General features: G+C 35.7%; 2 protein-coding genes and 1 long non-coding RNA gene across 3 annotated transcripts in view; all 3 read right to left on the reverse strand.

The window, feature by feature from the left end:
• Positions 1 to 2887: 2887 nt before the first annotated feature.
• On the reverse strand, positions 2888 to 4806 carry rassf10b (Ras association domain family member 10b). The gene has a single exon (XM_016235095.1). The coding sequence runs from the start codon at positions 4552 to 4554 to the stop codon at positions 3190 to 3192; it is 1365 nt and encodes a 454-aa protein (XP_016090581.1). The 5' UTR covers positions 4555 to 4806; the 3' UTR covers positions 2888 to 3189.
• Positions 3032 to 12861, reverse strand: LOC107553018 (uncharacterized). The gene is made up of 4 exons (XR_001604921.1): positions 11746 to 12861; positions 9219 to 11056; positions 7195 to 7196; positions 3032 to 3047 (listed from the first exon to the last, which is right to left on the reverse strand). It is a non-coding gene; the product is annotated as an uncharacterized lncRNA (long non-coding RNA).
• A 10-nt stretch (positions 12862 to 12871) lies between these two features.
• tead1b (TEA domain family member 1b) overlaps positions 12872 to 20312 on the reverse strand; it is a gene marked incomplete at its 3' end in the record, with an annotated part of 59298 nt that continues 51857 nt past the window's right edge. The window contains 3 exon segments of the mRNA XM_016235037.1: positions 12872 to 12883; positions 16970 to 17122; positions 18962 to 19134. Coding sequence (XP_016090523.1) covers positions 12872 to 12883; positions 16970 to 17122; positions 18962 to 19134 — 338 coding nt within the window.

Consider the following 20312-nt stretch of genomic DNA (forward strand, 5'->3'; position numbering starts at 1 on the left):
AGTTTGAATTGATATTAAATGCATTTTTTGACCAACTTAGGTATATTTTTATATGTAATTTGCATAATTATTTCTACTGCACTTTAAAGTAAAACTTTTAAATTGATACTATTACAAAGTGCACTTCTTTCAGAGGTACCTAAGTGTTCAAATATTTCATTGTTTACATTTTAGGATTCTTTGATGAATAAAAAGTTAAAAGAACAGCATTTATTCATCTTATTATAATCAATGTTGAAAACAGTGGTTTGCTTCTTAATTGTACTTATTTATTTATTTTGTGGAAACCACGATACACTACAATTCAAAGTTTGGGATAATGTATTTCTTTCTTTCTTTCTTTCTTTTTAAATTAATATTTTTATTCAGCAAGGATAAATTCATAGAAAGTGATAGTAAAGACTTAAATTGTTGCAAAAGATTTCTATTATTAGATTTCTATTGTTCATCAAAGAATCCTGAAAATAGTACCATTCTAAAATATATTAAGCATGCAGCACAACTGTTTCAAACATTGACAATATATCAGCATATAAGAATGATTTCTGAAGGATCATGTGACACTGAAGACTGGAGTAATGGCTAATAAAAAATTCAGCTTTGCATCACAGGAATAAATTACATTTTACAAGTATATTAAAAAAGAAAACCATTATTTTAAATTGTAATATTTTCACAATATTATTGGTATTACTGTATTTTGATATAAATGCAACCTTGATGAGCAGAAGAGACTGATTCCAAACTTTTGAATGGTAGTGTGTGTGATTTGAAAAGCACAATTTATGATACCATTGTTACCTGATTTTATTCCTGAATATTATTCAACAAACAGCTGAGTCTTCGTTCATAGATTTTGTTCTTTCTATTATATCAAACACAGAAGTGATCTGCAAATATAGACAATACATTCAAAACATTCACATCTTAGCATGTAGGTACATGATGAATACGGTAATTGTTCAACACCAATCAGCCGTATATGTGGAAGTAGCGTGGTATTACCATTTGATAGCATCATTGAACATGGTACTGCCCCAGTATGAAGAAGAACGGGCCAAATGTCCTTCAGTAAACCACAACATTCCTCATACTTTACTATTTACTGTATGTTTTACCATAGAGCACATTTGTTTCTATGTTTCAGCTCTGAGCTCTTCAGTGAGGACTAAATGATTCTGCCCATTTCTGGGGTCTTTCTCACGTGAGCACATCAGAGGAGGTTATCTGGGTGCGTTATGTAAATGTCCTGCTTTCATAATGGCTGGCGCTCTGTGAAAACCTGTGTAAAATTTGACCTACCTTTCTTTACCTTTTAGTCTGAGCAATATTTATAGTTTTGCAACTAAACAGAAAGATAAACATCTGTGTTCTACAACATTCCCCTTCTGTTAAACATCAGGAGCAAAAAAAGTACATGATGTGTCAGGTTTAGATATAGAATTATTTAAAAAAGGTCTCTTGCAGTCATTCAAATTAGTTTACCCATATACATAAATATATAGTTCAGTCATGAAACTCTAGATGGCGCAGGCTGACGGGGTGTTAATTTAACTGATGATATTCAGAGAGTTAAATGACTTGGCACAAGCTGATTGGTTCATGCTGCATATGCAGCCAATGAGCTTACTGCCTTGCATTTATATGGCTGGCTAGCATTCACTAGAGATTCCTGCAGCGCGCTTTCAGAGTTTCTCTGAAACCCTCCACCTTCCCCAGCTCCACCTGTATAGATCTGCTATGGGTTATTTTATATGCTATTTGTGCAGCAGCAGTATGTCTTAAATACTCACGGCACCGTATCGCCGTATGCATTGGCAGTAGCAAGTTCCTGTACTTGCTTGCAGCAGCAGCAATAATCTACAACTATAGCAATAACCAACAGCAGCAGCAATTCTGCAGCAGCGTAGCAGATCTATTCCACCAAGACCAAATAAATTAACACTGTCATATCCATCACCATGCTAAAATCTTCCAAAAGTTGTTATGATTGAAATATACTGTACCTTTCTTGGGCTCAAGCAATACCATAATGCAACTTAAAGCTGAAGTGTGCTTCATTAATGTTAAAATACTTTCTGACAAGGAAGTCTATAATACTAATTTGTTAATAAATTACAATTTTTAAAAGGCTATTATTTGGCTGGCCACCATTTCCCCAGAAGTGCATGATGTAATTTCAAATTGGCCATCAATTCTGCTCATGGGTTCCGCAAGCAGGTTTTCTTTAGCCAACACCATGTGACTAAGCACTCCATAAGGAGCTCCATGAAAATGTCACGACAATGCAGATTGGCAGCATACAAAGACATTTTATTTCATGTTTATTTAATGCTTTTGAGCGGCCAAAACATCTATTAAAATATCATTAAATATTTGCAACACTGAAATCAGTCTGGAAACATTTAGATGATGCACAGAAATCACACACTTCAGCTTTAAACAGCTAATTGTAATGCATGAACCACACTGTAATGTAAAACTGATCTGCAAGATCAGTCTTCACAATGTTGGAATGCATCATCATACAGCCTCATGCAGAAAAATCCAACCACCAAGATTTTAATCCAGTATGTTTTTTCTCAAAATAACAGTGCTATAACCACAAAGGAAGTTAACACTGATTCTTGGAAGCAATTCTGGCTTCCTCAGTTTACATTGAGTTTACATCTCACAATATTTTCTTTATTTCCTTAGAATTCTGAATTTGCAACTCGAAATTCTATTTTTCAACATGGGAAAAAAAGAATAAAAAAGGTAATTGTGACTTTTTATATCAAAATTCTGACTTTTTAACCACAATTGCAAGTTTACATCTTGCAATTCTGAATTTTATTTCATAATTCTGAGCTTACATCTCAAAATTCAGTATTTTGTGTTTTGTGTCAATTTGTATTCTTTTTATTCAATGGCAGAAATAAGCTACCATCTATTCTTATAGACATCAACACGAAAAAAAGAAATGACTAAGAATGCTCAATAAGTGCATAGTTATGTTCTTAACGGGATTTGATAATGTCATTTCATTTTGATTTTGTACCTTTCTACTTTCCCATCACTCCTGTTTGCTTCCGCTTTATGCTTGTTTACTGTATGCAAACGTAAAATGTGTTATATTAAGACAGTTACATTGTTCATTCGAACTATCCAGCAACAGATAATATGAATGTAGGCTGTTTTTTGTTTTTTTTACACTAAAGATTCGCAGATGGCTGTGATATCTGAGTCTTGACTATGCATTGAGCTGAGTCCTGTATCTGAGTCGTCATCATTCACGTCACATGTTTTTGAAAGCCCTCTCGCCTGCTCCACCCACACACTGTCCCCCTGGAGCGGCATCAGTCTGTCTGTTTCTATTGTGTCTTCCTCTTTCAGCTCAGCTTCGGCCTCACTGTCCTCGTCAAAATCCAAAGAGTTGACTTTCTCCATTAAATCCCTCAGTTCTTTCTCTTTCGCCCCCCATATCTCCTGGGTCAAGTCCAAATCATTCCTTATGGCCTCCAAATCAGTGTTCAGCCGCAGACCGATGTACAAACTGGTGTCAAGTTGGGTTCTGATCCTCTCTTCTTCCAGAAGCAACTCGTTGTCAGACGACACATCCACCGCTGAAGGTCCATCATCTTTTTCTTGAGTTGTGACTCTGAGAGACGTCTCGCCAGAAGTGGGTTCAGAGTCTTTATTGGCAAGTTCCTCGTGTCTTCGTTTCATCCACCTCTGGTTGAGTTCCTCTTGAAGCTCAGTTGTAATGCTCTCCATGAGGGCCTCGTGTTTAGACAGTTCTTCCTGCAGTTTGATGACCTCCTCGCATCTCTGAGCATATTCCTCAAACTGGGCGAGAGCTGCTTCTGGGCTCGTTTTGTCCCCCTCACTAACTTTATCAGGGTTGGCGTCCACTAAATACGTATCCTGGACGTAGTTGATCCCATGCATCTTCATTCTATCAAAATGAACTTTGGCCTCATACCTTTCAATTTCTCTGTCCAGCTCTTTTATCCTCTGAATCTGCTGGCGGAGGGTGTGATCTTGAGAAACGACCAGGTGCACAAGGGTCTCCATCTTCTCCATAGATGAGGCATCTTTGGACGCAGCCTGCGCCCTTTTCTTATTGATTTTATCCAACTTTCTGAACGCTTTCCTAACTATCCGTCTCTGTTTCTCCTGTGACAGAGCCATGGTCACTCTCGCGGTCCCCTTGTAGACACACGGGCTCTCTTTGCTGAGAACGACGCGCGCCTCTGCGCTCCGCGGCCCGTTGCTGGGTAAAGACGCCTCGTTTTTCACCAACACAAACCGGACGTTTTCTTGTTCCTCTCCCCACGCGCTCCACAGTCGCAATATCTTGGTTTTGTTTGGTAAAATCCGTTCAAATCCTCTCCATTTCTCTACAATGCAGTAGGACCGAGGAGAGCCCGAGAGGGACGCGCGCTGCGCCAGGTTCTGCTCCCCGAGTAAAACCCGGATCACATCCGCGCAGGTCGTGCGCTTCGACAAGCCCGACACGAGCCTCTCTTCGCGACAAACCCACACTGAAATGTTATTCTCCTCTGCCTCCATCTCTCAGACCGATAGTCACTGTCCCGGCAAGTCTCTAAAAGTTCCTGGTGCAGGAAACTATTCAGGTTAAGTGAAAACTTTTATAAAAATAGAAATATTCTATTAAATGTTAAGGGTTAATCCTCAGTAATGAAAATAAATAAATAAATAAAAACAATCGGCATGTTGTTGATTCGGCCCGTATAAGAATCAAGGAGTCCGTCATAGTCCAGTGTTGGCAGGTTTGGCAGTCCTCATGCGTTTCTCTCTGTAAGTCTCTGTAAGTGAATGAGCTCAGACGGGACAGCGCTGCTGCGAGTACACCACACTGATCATGTGACCTACAACGCCGCCACATTCCCTATATCACAACTTATATGCTAGGCCTATCTCTTGTGTGCACTTGTATTTAGATTAGATCAAATAAAGTAAAATAAAACAAATATAATAAAATAAAATATCTCTATTTGAAGTGTTTAATAAAAAATAAAATAAGCCAAACAAACAAAACTGCTCTGATGTTGTTTTGGTTGTTTACACACACAAAAAAATGATGGTGATAATAAAATAAATCTATGTTTAACAAAAAAACATCCGTCCATCCATGAAAGCATACACAAAACTGATAGTCGTTGAATTCATGACATACAGAAATTCATCTCACATGATAATATTAATTTATCACATACATACACTCTAAAAAATGCTGGGTTAAATACAACCCAGTGCTGGGTAAAATAGGGACAAACCCAGCAATTGGGCTGTTTTGACCCAGCGGCTGGGTCAAAACAACCCAATTGCTGGGTTTGTCCCTATTTTACCCAGCACTGGGTTGTATTTAACCCAGCATTTTTTAGTGTGTAATATTGTCTTTTACAAAACTCAGTTATGGGTTCTTTTTATAAATACAATTTTAAACAAACTTTCTGATTATCACGTGTATTATTTATTTATTTACAGCTTCAAAAATGTACAAACAAACAAGAGTTAAATCACTAATCCCCCCCCCCTCTCTCTCTACACTCTAAAAATGCTGGGTTAAATACAACCCAGTGCTGGGTAAAATAGGGACAAACCCAGCAATTGGATGACTCAAAGCTGCAATAATTAAATATGTTAAATAATACAAATATCCTTTATATATTTAATCCCATTTTATTAACCAATTTGCTGTTGACCTTCGGTGATCCAATTCAACCATACTAATAAGCAAAAATTCACAAGATAAACTAACATTTCTTCTTCTTTTTTATTGCTGAAGTGTGCTGAACTTTCTTCTTCTGTGTATACTGTACAGACGTTAATTTACATTTCCTTCAGCCTGAGGCTTTTGGTGTGAAAGGGCTTTTATATTTGCCAAAAATAGAACTTTTTATATTAAAAGCAAACAAGCAAGCCCACACTTTAAAAAATGGTGTAATTTTAACTGTAAAATTTTGTAAAAACGCTACGGGAAAAAAAATGTTAATAGGTTAACAGTAAGTTCCCGTACTATATACAGTGAAAAACTGTAAAAGATCTAACCAGACATTTAATGTAATTTTACAGTAAAATGCTGTTGTTTGTACAGTTTTTAGATGTAAAAGTGAACAAATCAATGTATAATTTACAGTCAAAAACTGTAAACTGATATTCCCAGAATTCCCTGCGTAACACTCCACAAGTATTTTATTTAAATAATCATGTTTTGAAATAGTTTTTGTTATCAGTTATGTACATTTGGTCTATATGTTACAACTTCTGTTGTTTAATGAAAGTTTAATGCATTATTTAAGTATTACCATGATGGTGTTTTGTGTTTGCATGAATGACTCTGTGCACCTTCTATATATTAGTATATACTTCTGCTTGTGGCGAAGCTACTTGTGATGAGCTTTGATTCTTCATGTGGCTTTCTCTTTTACCACCTGCATTATTATGGTGGTTGTCAGTATGTTAAAGGTACAAAACAGATTTTAATAGCAGTGTGCATTGTTGAATTTACTGGTTTACATTCAAATGTTCTTGTTTGTAAATCAGTTTTATACTGTAAAATTTACAGCTTTTTTGGCCGTAAATGTGTTTACAGTTTTTCTGTATTTTTTACAAAATTATTCTGGCAACCACAGCTGCCAAAATTATTTTGGAAAAACTACGGAATTTTCTTTACAGTGCAGCCCAGATTTAAAAAGTAGCGCAAAAGTAACATAATGCATTACTTTCAATAAAAAGTAACTAAGTAACGTAATTAGTTACTTTTTTAGGAAGTAACGCAATATTGTAATACATTACTTTTAAAAGTAACTTTCCCCAACACTGTAGATTATATTAAGGGGGTGTAAAATAAATAAATACATTTAAAAGATGATCTGAATATAATTCAAGACTTTTTAAAAAAAAAAATTATGTTGGCGATGACCAATATTGTTTTGGACTTTAAACTAAAACTTAGTGGACTGGAAGGTTTACTCAAAAGAAAAACTGTTCAGTTACTTATGATAGCCTACTGTAGAGATGTGTTACTTACAGTCAGACATCATTCATTTATTCTGTCAGCAAATGTGGAAAACAGGACATTTACAGAGACCAAAAATCAGTAGTATTTGGCTGGTCATGTGATATCAGTACGTCAGCCCCCATAAGGCACCCCTCCATGTACAATAAAGCATCTTTTATCAGGACGACTGATATGACTGGAATCATCTCATGTGAGTGGACTTGATTTAAAGCATGTTTTTCAAAAGCACTACTCACCTTTAACCCGAGTGCATCTATAACCTGCTGTTTCCAAGACAATAGAAATCAGCCTCTCCCAACCCACAGTAAACTCGGACAGAGTCCACCTCTTAACATGCCTGAAACAGACCTTGTGATGGACACAGTTTGTCCGCTAAGTTGTTTTAATACTAGCATTTTTGTGTTGTTTTAGTTTTGAAGGCCAATATTAAGTTGGTTTAATTGCTTCGTCAAGCTTGGGGTAGATGAAAGGTGCTTCATCAAGATTATTGCACGTTATTAAGAAATTGTGCATCACAAAAACGAACACTGCAGGAATCATTAATCTAGAGTCTATATGCTATTTTATGATAAAAGATATTCGAATTTCAGGGCCAAACCAGATCCAATTAAGGTTAAAACTCCACAATCCTTTAAATAAATAAAATTACATGATCAGTATAAAAGCATGGTTTGAAACTTATGAAATATATCATTTTACTTTTTAACCCTTTTAAATGTCTTTGAGTAATAAAAAGCTTTACATCAATTTAGAAAGCAATTCGTTGTTCACTGCTTCCTGAGAATAATCCTGCACTGACCCCTGCTGTTCACGTTCATTAATGCCACATTCACAAATAATAGTGGAACAATCCCGCCCCCTAGTGTTCAATGCTATTACTGTAAATCCATGTAGTGTACGAGAAGATAGACATCGCCAATAAACCATAAATATTAAAAGAATAGTTCACCCCAAAATGAAAATTTGCTGAAAATGTACTCACTCTCAGTTTGTTTCTTCATTCAAACTGATTTGGAGAACTACATCACTTGCTCAGCAGTGGAGCCTTTGCAGTGAATGGGTGCCGTCAGAATGAGAGTTCAGAATCTAACAATATCTATGTTTAGAACAGTTTTGGTGCTTGCGAACAATGCTTGATCTGTGCATATTTCTCTCAGATGAGACAACTTTTTCAGAAAATATTATCGATAGACGTCTCATATTTGAGCCAGAAGCAACAGTTTGAAGTTAAAAACGTCTTAATGATGAATTAATTACAAACACGTGGCTTTTCACTTCACCAGATGTTAATTGTTGGACTAGTGCCGTGTGGATTACTTGTGGATTATTGGGATGTTTTTATCAGCTGTTTGGACTCTCATTCTGACGGCACCCATTCACTGGTGAACAAGTGATGTAATATATGTTATTTAAATTTCTCCAAATCTGTTTTAATGAAGAAACATACTCATCTACATCTTTAATGTCCTGAGAGCAAATGCATTTCCATTTTTTTTGTTAGTTTTTTGTGTGTGTGTGGGGTGGGGGGGGGTAACTATTCCTTTAATGTACATCTTATAGCAAAATTATGCTTTCAAATGGAATGTTGCACGCTGTTGCACAGCTGTAAATGGTAATGGTATGGATAAAAAATTTGCTTTCAATAAACATGCACTAACATGTGTGTCATAAATGCTTATAAATGAAACCGAGAAAATGCATTGGGGGAAAAAACTTATTGATTCAACTATTGGATTCAACTTTGTTTTCAAAGTCTGTTCCTAGAAGTGACAACAGTAGGCGCTGCAGACTTGAAGATACTTTCAGTGCTACAATCCATCCCTAATAGAATATCAATTACAAAAAACATTCTTACAGATGTTGTTTTATTATATATATATAAAAAAAAAAAAAATCTTAAATGACAACTTTGTCATCATTTACTCCAAAACTTTATGGCTTTCGTCTATGGAAAATAAAAATATATTTTCTTTTTTTAACAATGGAAGCCATTGGTTACAATCATTCTGGTGTTCTCAAGAATAAAGTCAGTTGGTCATACAGGTTTGGAGTAAATGAACTTGGGTGAACTATCCTTTTAAATGAAACGTGGAAAAAAATAACACATGACAAGACAAGCTGTTTTAATTACTTATTTTATTCAATATTGTATACATACAAAGTATCTAGAAAGCTACAAAATATCTACCACTTTATCAAGAAGGCATCAAAATGTTACGGAGCAAAGACAAGACCATATGCGATAAAGAACACACACATAATAGGTTTTCTTTTCTCTCTCAGCCTTGCTCCAATGCTTTTTTTCCATCATCCGGGATATTAAAAGATATCACACCTTTGTACCAAGAAAAGCCGGAATATATAATTTTATACAAAGCACCTTTTTACAAAAAATCTCTGCACACAAACCCAATATCTTTTTATGATACTATCGGAACTAGAGAAAAGTTCACTTTAAAGCCAACATCTTAAATGGTAATGAACATAGGAGGTACCAGTACCTACACATACAAACAAAATACAAACATAGATCAAAAAACATAAACTAAACTGCTGATATACTGTAGTCCGGATTCCGCTCGAATCCTTGCTTAGTGTCCATTACTAGCAAACAATGTCCGTTTAACATTCATCATATTAAAGGCATTAGTTCTCAGATCGCTAGAGAAGTAAAGGGGGCTGTTAAGGAGGAACTGACGTAGCAGGTGCACCAGCAGCGCAGCAGTAACAGTATCACCACCCGAACGGGCTCTGAATATACTGAAGTCGTCACAAAACCATCGTGTACATGTAGAACAATACAGGAAGATCTCTATATGAAACGTGAACAAGAACGAAGGGCGAAGGTACAGCAAACACAAAACAATCAACACCGTCTGCCGTTTCGATATCGCGCGTACTTAATAACTCCACAGTTTACTTGAAGCGCTACAACATACACAGCTGGAAATCTAACTTAGTCTCTCACGCTTTGAGGGTTCCATCCACTTTTAAATGAACAGCACGAATAAATTACGCAGTGGAGATGATATGGTTTGGTGAAGCCAGCTTTGTCCGTAAAGAACGTACACGTGACTCTGCGGTTCATATCCTTGACTATCTTTAAGGTCTGAGGAGTAACACACCTTGACGTCACTTAATATAGTGTTTACTATATTCACAAAAGAAAAAGAAGACATTGAAATGGCTTGAAACAAGAAGAAAGGGAAAAGCAAACACCATTCAGCAAGCAGGTGCTGTAAGGTTTTCCACTTTCACAATTCGATTATGCACTAGAAAAGTAGCTACAGCTCTATGTCAAATAAATCTCTCATAGAATGGAACCGAAGTTCACAGTTCGAAAGAAAAAAATAAAAGACAGTTTGCCACATCGACCAAATCAAATGCTGATAGAAATGTGTTATTAATAATTATTACATAACTTTATTTCAGGACATATCCACTCACTAGGCCCATGTTTTTTTTTCTATAAAATTCTTATGAAGGCAATGTGGTGAATATTTTACCTACATCCACTTTTCTTTTTTTTTGGTTTTTGATCATTTTAAGAATGGAAAATAACATCAGTCTTTTCTAAGCTGGAAACCAAAGGCACTTTCATGCTACAGTGCAGGAAATAAAGAGGAGCTCAATGCATCTCCTTCAACGTTTTGGTCTTTTCCGATAAGAAAGGCAAGATCTGTATGTCTAAACATGTCTTCGGTCTCTGAGAGTGAAAGGTCAACCAAATGGCCAGTGCTCTTTTATAAAGATGACTCGTAGGATCTTAAGGTGTGGTCCCATTTGCTAAACTGCAGCGAAATTTTGCGGACAAAAAGTCCATTGTGTATTGTCGCAGCGATGTATAAAGCACAGCTCACACAGAAGTCACTTTCAAACCAAGCATCTGGTCAGTTCAGCAAATTAGCATTAAAACAACTTGAAAATGAGCTAAATCTGCATGGGAAAACCACACAAATTCCTATCGGAATGACTGATTTCATCTGCACTGATTTCTCCGCCTAGCAACAGTAAATGTGACCGCACCTTTAAGAAAAAAATAAAAGACAGTTTGCCACATCGACCAAATCAAATGCTGATAGAAATGTGTTATTAATAATTATTACATAACTTTATTTCAGGACATATCCACTCACTAGGCCCATGTTTTTTTTCTATAAAATTCTTATGAAGGCAATGTGGTGAATATTTTACCTACATCCACTTTTCTTTTTTTTTTGGTTTTTGATCATTTTAAGAATGGAAAATAACATCAGTCTTTTCTAAGCTGGAAACCAAAGGCACTTTCATGCTACAGTGCAGGAAATAAAGAGGAGCTCAATGCATCTCCTTCAACGTTTTGGTCTTTTCCGATAAGAAAGGCAAGATCTGTATGTCTAAACATGTCTTCGGTCTCTGAGAGTGAAAGGTCAACCAAATGGCCAGTGCTCTTTTATAAAGATGACTCGTAGGATCTTAAGGTGTGGTCCCATTTGCTAAACTGCAGCGAAATTTTGCGGACAAAAAGTCCATTGTGTATTGTCGCAGCGATGTATAAAGCACAGCTCACACAGAAGTCACTTTCAAACCAAGCATCTGGTCAGTTCAGCAAATTAGCATTAAAACAACTTGAAAATGAGCTAAATCTGCATGGGAAAACCACACAAATTCCTATCGGAATGACTGATTTCATCTGCACTGATTTCTCCGCCTAGCAACAGTAAATGTGACCGCACCTTTAGTGTTAATTTTTCCCAAAAAACGACTGCGCTCATCCACATTCGTGTCATACACTAAGGCACTGTGCTGTATATTGTTACACTTTGGCAGGTTTGTACTGTACAACTCCTACAACATGTGACAATAACAAGAAAGTCTTCCAGCTTAGGAAAGAGATCACAGTTTTAGTGGCATCTTTTGGAGTTCACACAACCATTATTAAGGCTTGCAGTCGTAGAAATCGATTAGGCCACAGAGACATGGGCTGTGTGGGGATGTCAAAGGCAGCGAGGAACTCTGGGACTGATTCTTACAGAAGATGAAGGAGTGCTCTGTGACGTACGGGTGTACAGCAAAAAAAAAAAAAGTGTGGCTTTCCCAGCGGCAAACACACTCCAAGTGCTCGGGTCAATCTGATGGATAATCCATCAAGCCCTGGTAGTTAATGCAGTGCTTCTTGTTTATAGAGTTACCTTTTACACAAGCGTGTCGGCTGGAGGCGTTTAGCTGTACAGTCAACAGTAAGGGGTCGATTCTCTGCGTTTTCTTATTGCAGGTGATGACACATGAAAACAGACACAGGTTGGTATAAACTTCTCGTATCACAGTGCAGTAATTCCTCAACGAAAGAGAAAAAGTAGTGTGTACAAAGTAATTCTTTTCAAGGGCTGGGCTTCTGAATTCCCTGAATTCTCCGAGTGTTCGGAATGCAGGAACATTTTGTTTACCGATGGCCACAAACAAATCTTTTTTCTTTTCAATAAATCAATGCTACAGAATGAAATTTCTCAAATACTTTTTCTTTGGGAAAAATACCTACGTATGTGAGAATGTATATTCATCTGTACACCTACATCCTACTTATGGCTGCACCCATACGCTTTCCGATGTGTACGCTTTCAAGATTAAAAAAAATAATCAAAATGAGGTCGTTTTCAGATTCATTCTAACTCAACATAACCCTTAAATTGAATGATACTGTCACTTTATATGTATAGTCTATGAATGAATGTTGAATCGCATTCTTTGACATTCTTTCCTGTATTAAAACATAATACAACTGTACCGCGATTCACAGCTGCAGTTAAACGTCAAACACACACACACATATATACATACATATATATATATATATATATCTCTGTTTGTTACCACCTGAAACAGAGAAGGACAGAGAGAGATGGCATTACTGTACAGTTTTACATGGTAAAAATGATTGTACTGTAGCAGCAATAAAAAGGTAATGAGAAACACCAGAAAAAATACAAATTCTAAAAGTAAAGTTCTTTAATGCTCTAAAATAAATATCTAAAAATCTACACATAACAGTAATGAGAATTTGATGTAGGCAAATGTGCTTAACTGTCTCGAAAATTATGGGACAATGCAAACAATATTTGAAGAGTTCATTTGCAAAAACCGATAACTCCATTTGTATTTATTTTTTCAGAAATCACGTTTTTTATTGCGCATTCCAAGTAATATCAATCAAATTGCAGTTGGGTTGTTTTGATTAAGTAATAATAACTTAAACAAATACAGGTAATTTACCAAATTAAAGTTCATTGAAAGTATGTTTTTTTTTTTTACATATTAAAAGTTTGTTTTATTGCAAAAGCAGTTAACTCCAACAGTCATTTTTTTGAAAGTGGCATTTATCGGTTTTTGCAAATGAACTCTTCATTCAGTTCTAAAATAGTTCAAGGGCAGAGTTTCATGGGCATTCATATTTTTTCTTTAGATTTTTGAGTTTTGGACAAGTTTTTGCGAGATTCACCTGTGCACTGATTTGATCTGTAAATGGATTTCATCCAGTCTTTGATTTTTGACTGCATACATCACTTCACGTCCATGTCAAATTGCACGTTGATTTCAGGTACAGTAATTATTTTGCATTTATACTGGGCTTTTCCAGTTTTTTTTTTTAAGCCAGAATCAAATGACAATGTATAAAAAACTTGTTTTGGTACAATGATGGCTTTTTAGGTGAGTAATTATGGGTTGCATTAAGACAAATTAACATTTAAAAAGCAGTTTCAATGATTGGATAATTTTTTACATATTTGATCCTGTTTAACATTTTTTAAATCCAATATTAAATATACTGAACAAAATTATAAACGCAACACTTTTGTTTTTGCCCCCATTTTTCATGAGCTGAACTCAAAGATCTAAGACTTTTTCTGTGTACACAAAAGGCCTATTTCTCTCAAATATTGCTCACAAATCTGTCTAAATCTGTGTTGGTGAGCACTTCTCCTTTGCCGAGATAATCCATCCACCTCACAGGTGTGGCATATCAAGATGCTGATTAGACAGCATGATTATTGCACAGGTGTGCCTTAGACTGGACCAACATTCCACAGGCCACAATCAACAACCTGATCAACTCTATGCGAAGGAGATGTGTTGCACTGCGTGAGGCAAATGGTGGTCACACCAGATACTGACTGGTTTTCAGACCCCTCAATCCAGTAAAACTGCACATTTTAGAGTGGCCTTTTATTGTGGCCAGCCTAAGGCACACCTGTGCAATAATTATGCTGTCAAATCAGCATCTTGATATGCCACACCTGTGAGGTGGATGGATTATCTCGGCAAAGAAGAAGTGCTCACTAACACAGATTTAGACAGATTTGTGAACAATATTTGAGAGAAATAGGCCTTTTGTGTACATAGAAAAAATCAGCTCATGAAAAATGGGGGCAAAAACAAAAGTGTTGCGTTTATAATTTTGTTCAGTGTATTTAGTGCGCTATGCAGGGGTTAAAGTAAAAAAAAAAAATCCTGAGCCTGAACTTTTTTCTGAGGGTTGGGGGTGCAGACACATACACAGAGTTATTTGGCAAACAGAAAAATAAAATGATTTTCCTTGAAACTAGTAACGTATCTGCCATTGCCATTAGCCCTTGACAGGCTCAGACTACAGATTATGGTGGGATATTTGAAACAGCAATGCCAAGAATGTTTACTCACTACAATATGGTGCAAACACATGTAACATTTAGGATGCTTTTGATATCAAGTTTTGCTGGTTTGCGTTGTCCTTGACAAGGAACAAGATGACCTACAATCTAAAACATGACATTTCTGAAATTGTTTTGTTCAAAAGAAATAATGGTAAATTAAATACTAGGAAATTAATAGGAAATAGGAAATATACAAAGACAGTTTACTACAGTTCAGTTCAATTAACAACAACAAAATAAAATGGTCCAAGAACTGGTAACTTAAGCAGGGTTCGTACAGATACTGCAAAATGAAATTCCAGGACTTTCAAGGACTTGCACTACTTTTTTGGTTTTCAAGGACTAAAATCAGATCGAATTTATCAATCAATATTGTTATTGTCTTTCAAATTCTAATAAATACACTAATAAAACAAAATGGTACAAATAAAGTGGAGCACATCCAAAGAATGCAATGACTGTTGCAAATTTAACATTTGAAAGGATACTATAGCAAAGTTATCGCTTTCCTTATACAAACTGATTTTTTTGCATGAATATATGATTGACTTGAAGAATGAAAGCTGTATCACACACTTGGAAAATTATGAGCTTTATCACGTTCTTAGACACTAGGGGTGTGACAATACACTTAGCTCACAAGGTGAGAAAAAATGCAGATACTTGGTTCCCTAGAACGAGACAATGTTTTAACACTTTAAGAAATTTTCAAATGACAAAATATTTGTCTTTTAATCACAAAAATTAAAACAATGCAGTTGTATTTTGAAATGTTTGAACTAATCTAGTGCTTAACTAATGATTATTTTGCTAATAAAGTAATCTACTGATTATTTTGACAAGTAATCTGATATTTTGTAGTAATACAAATAGTACTAAGTGGAAAAACAGGCTTTAAAATGACTATTTATATATAAAGTAACGATGAGGCAATACTATTTGGCCTCAAATAAAGTATTAAAACCAAGTACATGGTTTTATTGAACAACACTGTTAAATACATAATGTAATGTGTCTAAATTTATAACAAATACCTGCAGAGGGCGCCAACGGCCTGGTGATGTTTCATGTGATTCAACGACATTTAAATCCATTTAATTTTAATATTTGGCCACATGCAAAATCAGAAATTTTTATTTTGAAATCGCGATGTACAATAAAAATTGCATATTTAGAAATGCTGATGGATTCTCCTGTGTTGGCATAGGTTTAAATGATTTACATTACAAATCAAGTGAGTTTTCCCAGATGAACGTTAAGCAACCCAAACTCACCGCATATGCACAGGAAGAGTTTAGCCCCTTTCACACATACAGTCTTAACTGGTAAATTACCATTAAGTGATCATGTGTGAACAGGACCTTTTCAAAAATACAGGTAAATTTGTTCTGGCAATCATATCGTTCTTATGGAGATGACGTGATTACTCTGAGCCGTTTACAAAGCTCCGCTGCTTTTTTAATAGCTTTTCTATGTAAATATAGGTTACAAATCTTTGACCATTGCGCCTCGCAGCTTTTTCAATGTGTCGCGCTCGAGACACAGGCTTCTTTTCCATTCGTCAACTGCGCGACTCTGCGATTGGATACTAATGAGCGCCTCGTGTTTATAAGAGCAAAAACTTCTGATTGGCTAGTAATGTTAGTTTGGTTGAGAGTGAAAGCTGTGTTTCTCTCATACATTGGTAGGCAAACTCGTGAACTCGAACGTGATATCAACAAGTGTTTTTAAATGTAGGACGACTATCTCTTTTTTCCTGCAGCCAAACGCCGCACGCCGGAGCTCCGGCACGGTGCCGGAGAACTTTAAGCCCTGGCTATGTGATTGGATCACCTGAGATGGATGTTAATAACAATGCCACCACCTTTCAACAACATATACTGTACACAAGCATTCACTATAAACACACACATACCCTCCCTCAGTCTCTCTATAATAACAACTAAAACCTCCATGGGAGGTGAGAGTCGCAACCCAGGAGAGCAGGTTTACAGATGCACAGCACCAGGATGTGAGGGATTTGAAGGAAGAGAGCAGGGAAAGTGCATTAGTAAGACCCTCACTATAGGACAGAATAGGGCTCTAATCCTGGTGTGTAAGAAGGTTAGAGAAAGGGGTTCCTCCCCCTTTGCAGGAGATTATCAGGCTTTGCACAGCGCCACAGGAATGTCAGGAATGCTAGGCCGTCTCCGCTCAGAAGCCACAGGCTCCGCCCTGCACTGAGAGCTCTCACTGATTGGTTTAAACATCACTGATTGACATGCAGACTCACCAATAAGATGGTGAAGTTCTCCAGGACGCTGTTCATCATGTATTTCTCAGGAAGGTGTTTGAGTTTGTGGATGAAGTTGATCATGTATTCACACATGGGAGACCGACTTATCCGGTAAACAAAGCGTCCATTCTCAAAGCGAGCGTACTCCGTCTGAGAGAAGAGAGAGAGATGTGAAAATGCGCAACAGAAAGTACCATTGCATATACACTACCAGTCAAAAACGTGAAATCATTTTTAAAAATGTTTTTAAAAATAAATTTCGGTAACACTTTACAATAAGATTCCATTAGTTAATGTTAATGTATTAACTAACATGAACAAACAATGAACAATACATGTATTACAGTATTTATTAATCTTTGTTAATGTTAGTTAATGAAAATACAGTCGTTCATTCACAATTATGCTAATTCACAGTGCATTAACTAATGTTAACAAGCACAACTTTTGATTTTAATAATGCATTAGTAAATGTTGAAATTAACATGAACTAATATTAATAAATTCTGTAGAAGTATTGTTCATTCTTAGTTCATGTTAACTAAAGTAGCTAACTAATGATCCTTATTGTAAAATGTTACCGAAATCTTTAATGTTCACCAACACCACATTTATTTGGCACTGTAAAAACAGCATTATATTAAAAAAATATCACAATTTTAAATATCTGTTTTCTTTTTTAATATGTAATTTATTCCTGTGATGACAAAGCTGAATTTTCAGTATCATTACTCCAGTCTTCAGTGTGATTTTAATAATGCATTAGTAAATGTTGAAATTAACATGAACTAATATTAATAAATTCTGTAGAAGTATTGTTCATTCTTAGTTCATGTTAACTAAAGTAGCTAACTAATGATCCTTATTGTAAAATGTTACCGAAATCTTTAATGTTCACCAACACCACATTTATTTGGCACTGTAAAAACAGCATTATATTAAAAAAATATCACAATTTTAAATATCTGTTTTCTTTTTTAATATGTAATTTATTCCTGTGATGACAAAGCTGAATTTTCAGTATCATTACTCCAGTCTTCAGTGTCAGATGATCCTTCAGAAATCATTCTAATATGCTGATTTGCGGCTCAATTAATAATAATGATTCTTATTCTAAATTTTGAAAACAGCTAATAAAACTGGTTAATATTTTTGTATAAACAGTGATACCGATGTTTTTCAGGATTCTGAAACAGAACTGAATTTATTTGAAACAGACATAATGTTGTAATATTATAAATGTCTTTACTAACACTTTTGATCAATTTAACGGGTCCTTGCTGAATAGAAGTCTTTCTTTCTTTCTTTTACTTACCCCAAACTTCTAAGTGCTAGTGTATCAATGTTTCCTCTAAAATATTGAGCAGCACAACTCTTTTCAACATTGATAATAATAAATTTCTCGAGCACCAAATCAGCATATTAGAATGATCTCTGAAGGATCATGTGACACTGAAGACATAAATATCAGCATTAACATCACCGTAATATTAAAACGATACAGTTCTTCTAAACTGTAATAATAGTTCACACTATTACTGTTTTTACTGAATTTAAGATAAAAAATGCAGCCTTGGTGAACATGAGTCTTACAAAAACATTTAAAATCTGAATTATTCCAAACTTGTGACCAGTAATGCACATACAAATATGACCATGATACCACCATTTAGTGCCGCCTTTTTTTTTTTTGTATGACTAAACATTTTAAAAGTTGTAAAATCACATTACCGATCACAAAATCTCAATGTTTCAACGTATGGTTAGATTAAAATTTCATAGTCTTCAATTAAAATCCTGAGCTTTCTCGTCAAATTCTCCCTTTTTCTACTAAGAAATGTCAGACTAAGAACTGAGAACTTCATTAAGTGTCCTGAGTAACGAAAGAGCAATTACATTTCCCTCTGGGAAACTCGTATTGGAAGGAGAACATTTATTGCTCCATTTAGGTGTTACAACTGTACTCAAAAGTGAATGTTTGAAATGTACCTCCACTTTCTCCACGACCTGTTTGCCAAACGAGCAAACCTTTGTGGAGCAGGTGATGGTCATGTTCTCCGGGCTCTCATACTGACTGCTCACTCCATAGAAAGCCCCAGTTTCGTCCTGAATGTTGCAGTTCAAGTCAGCCTATGAACCAATGAGATTGTAGCTTTAATTTTCAATTTAATAAGCTACACTGTCAAATATTTCTATTACAAAAAAATCTACAGCAGAAAAAATGGATAGATTTACCAAAATATAACATTCGATACAAAACTGACATCTAGTGGAAACTGTATGCACAACTAAAAAAAACCCTAAATGGAATATTTTCAGCACTTCAGTTTGTTCCTCACATAGACATGAAGCATAGAACACAATTTGTATTGAGCTTTTATAATGCTTTCATGGTGCTTTTTTGTCTTCCATCCACATTATGAAAAGACCACTATGCACCTTCTGCACTATATTAGTGTTACATGGAAGAAACAGGTCAGTTTTGGAAGAACATGAGATGTTCATTTTTGGATGAACTATTCCTTTAAGAATGCATTATACCTATACTAAACTACCAATCATGGCTATTTCTCCATATTAGTCTATTCCAGTATTAAAGGCTGTGTCTAAGGTTAGAAAGAATAGATTAAATGACTGAGTAAAAAGCCACTCAAAAAATTCTGAAGAAGAGCGGAAAAAAAGAACAGCTCGCTCCCCGCTTTTTCAGTAAGCTAACCCGATGTTCATTACTGAGAAAGCTCAAATATTCATTTCTGGCATACTCTCTTTTCATTAAGACAAGCCTGTTACATTTTCACATCATATCCAAGAGAGGCATTATTGTGCAGATCCAGAGTTTCATTTGAAATTCAGATCCCTCTGTCACTTCAAACGGAATTCGAGCAGCCTCGCTCCAACCACGACGAGGTCCACTTTGTTGGTTGCCGCTAGTTAGCATTTCACAAAATGCATGCAATGTTTGAATAGCTATTAGAGGACCAACCAGGTCATCCAATTGTTTCGCGATATTAAACAGAATAAGTGCGCGCTTTGATCATGGACACTTCAGCTATGCCATGCCAAATATAGCGGCGTAAACATAGACGGCTGTCTTTAAAACTAAAGTGGCCCAGTGTCTTTAGGGAAATGCACAATTATGTATGCATGTAATCACTTGGTAGATAAATATTTGCGTTAAATAGGCAGTTGTATGGGTGGTAAACATGAACTATGGTAATTTCACTCTAATTAGTGTAGAAACCTGGGCGGCATACATTATTTGTAAGCCTAAATAAAAAAAATACAAAGTTTTTCTTGGACTAATTGTGTGTTTTACGATGTCTTCTATTGTGGATAATTG

This window comes from Sinocyclocheilus grahami, unplaced genomic scaffold (genome assembly GCF_001515645.1).
Source record: "Sinocyclocheilus grahami isolate Dianchi unplaced genomic scaffold, SAMN03320097.WGS_v1.1 scaffold462.1, whole genome shotgun sequence".
Classification (NCBI taxonomy): domain Eukaryota; kingdom Metazoa; phylum Chordata; class Actinopteri; order Cypriniformes; family Cyprinidae; genus Sinocyclocheilus; species Sinocyclocheilus grahami.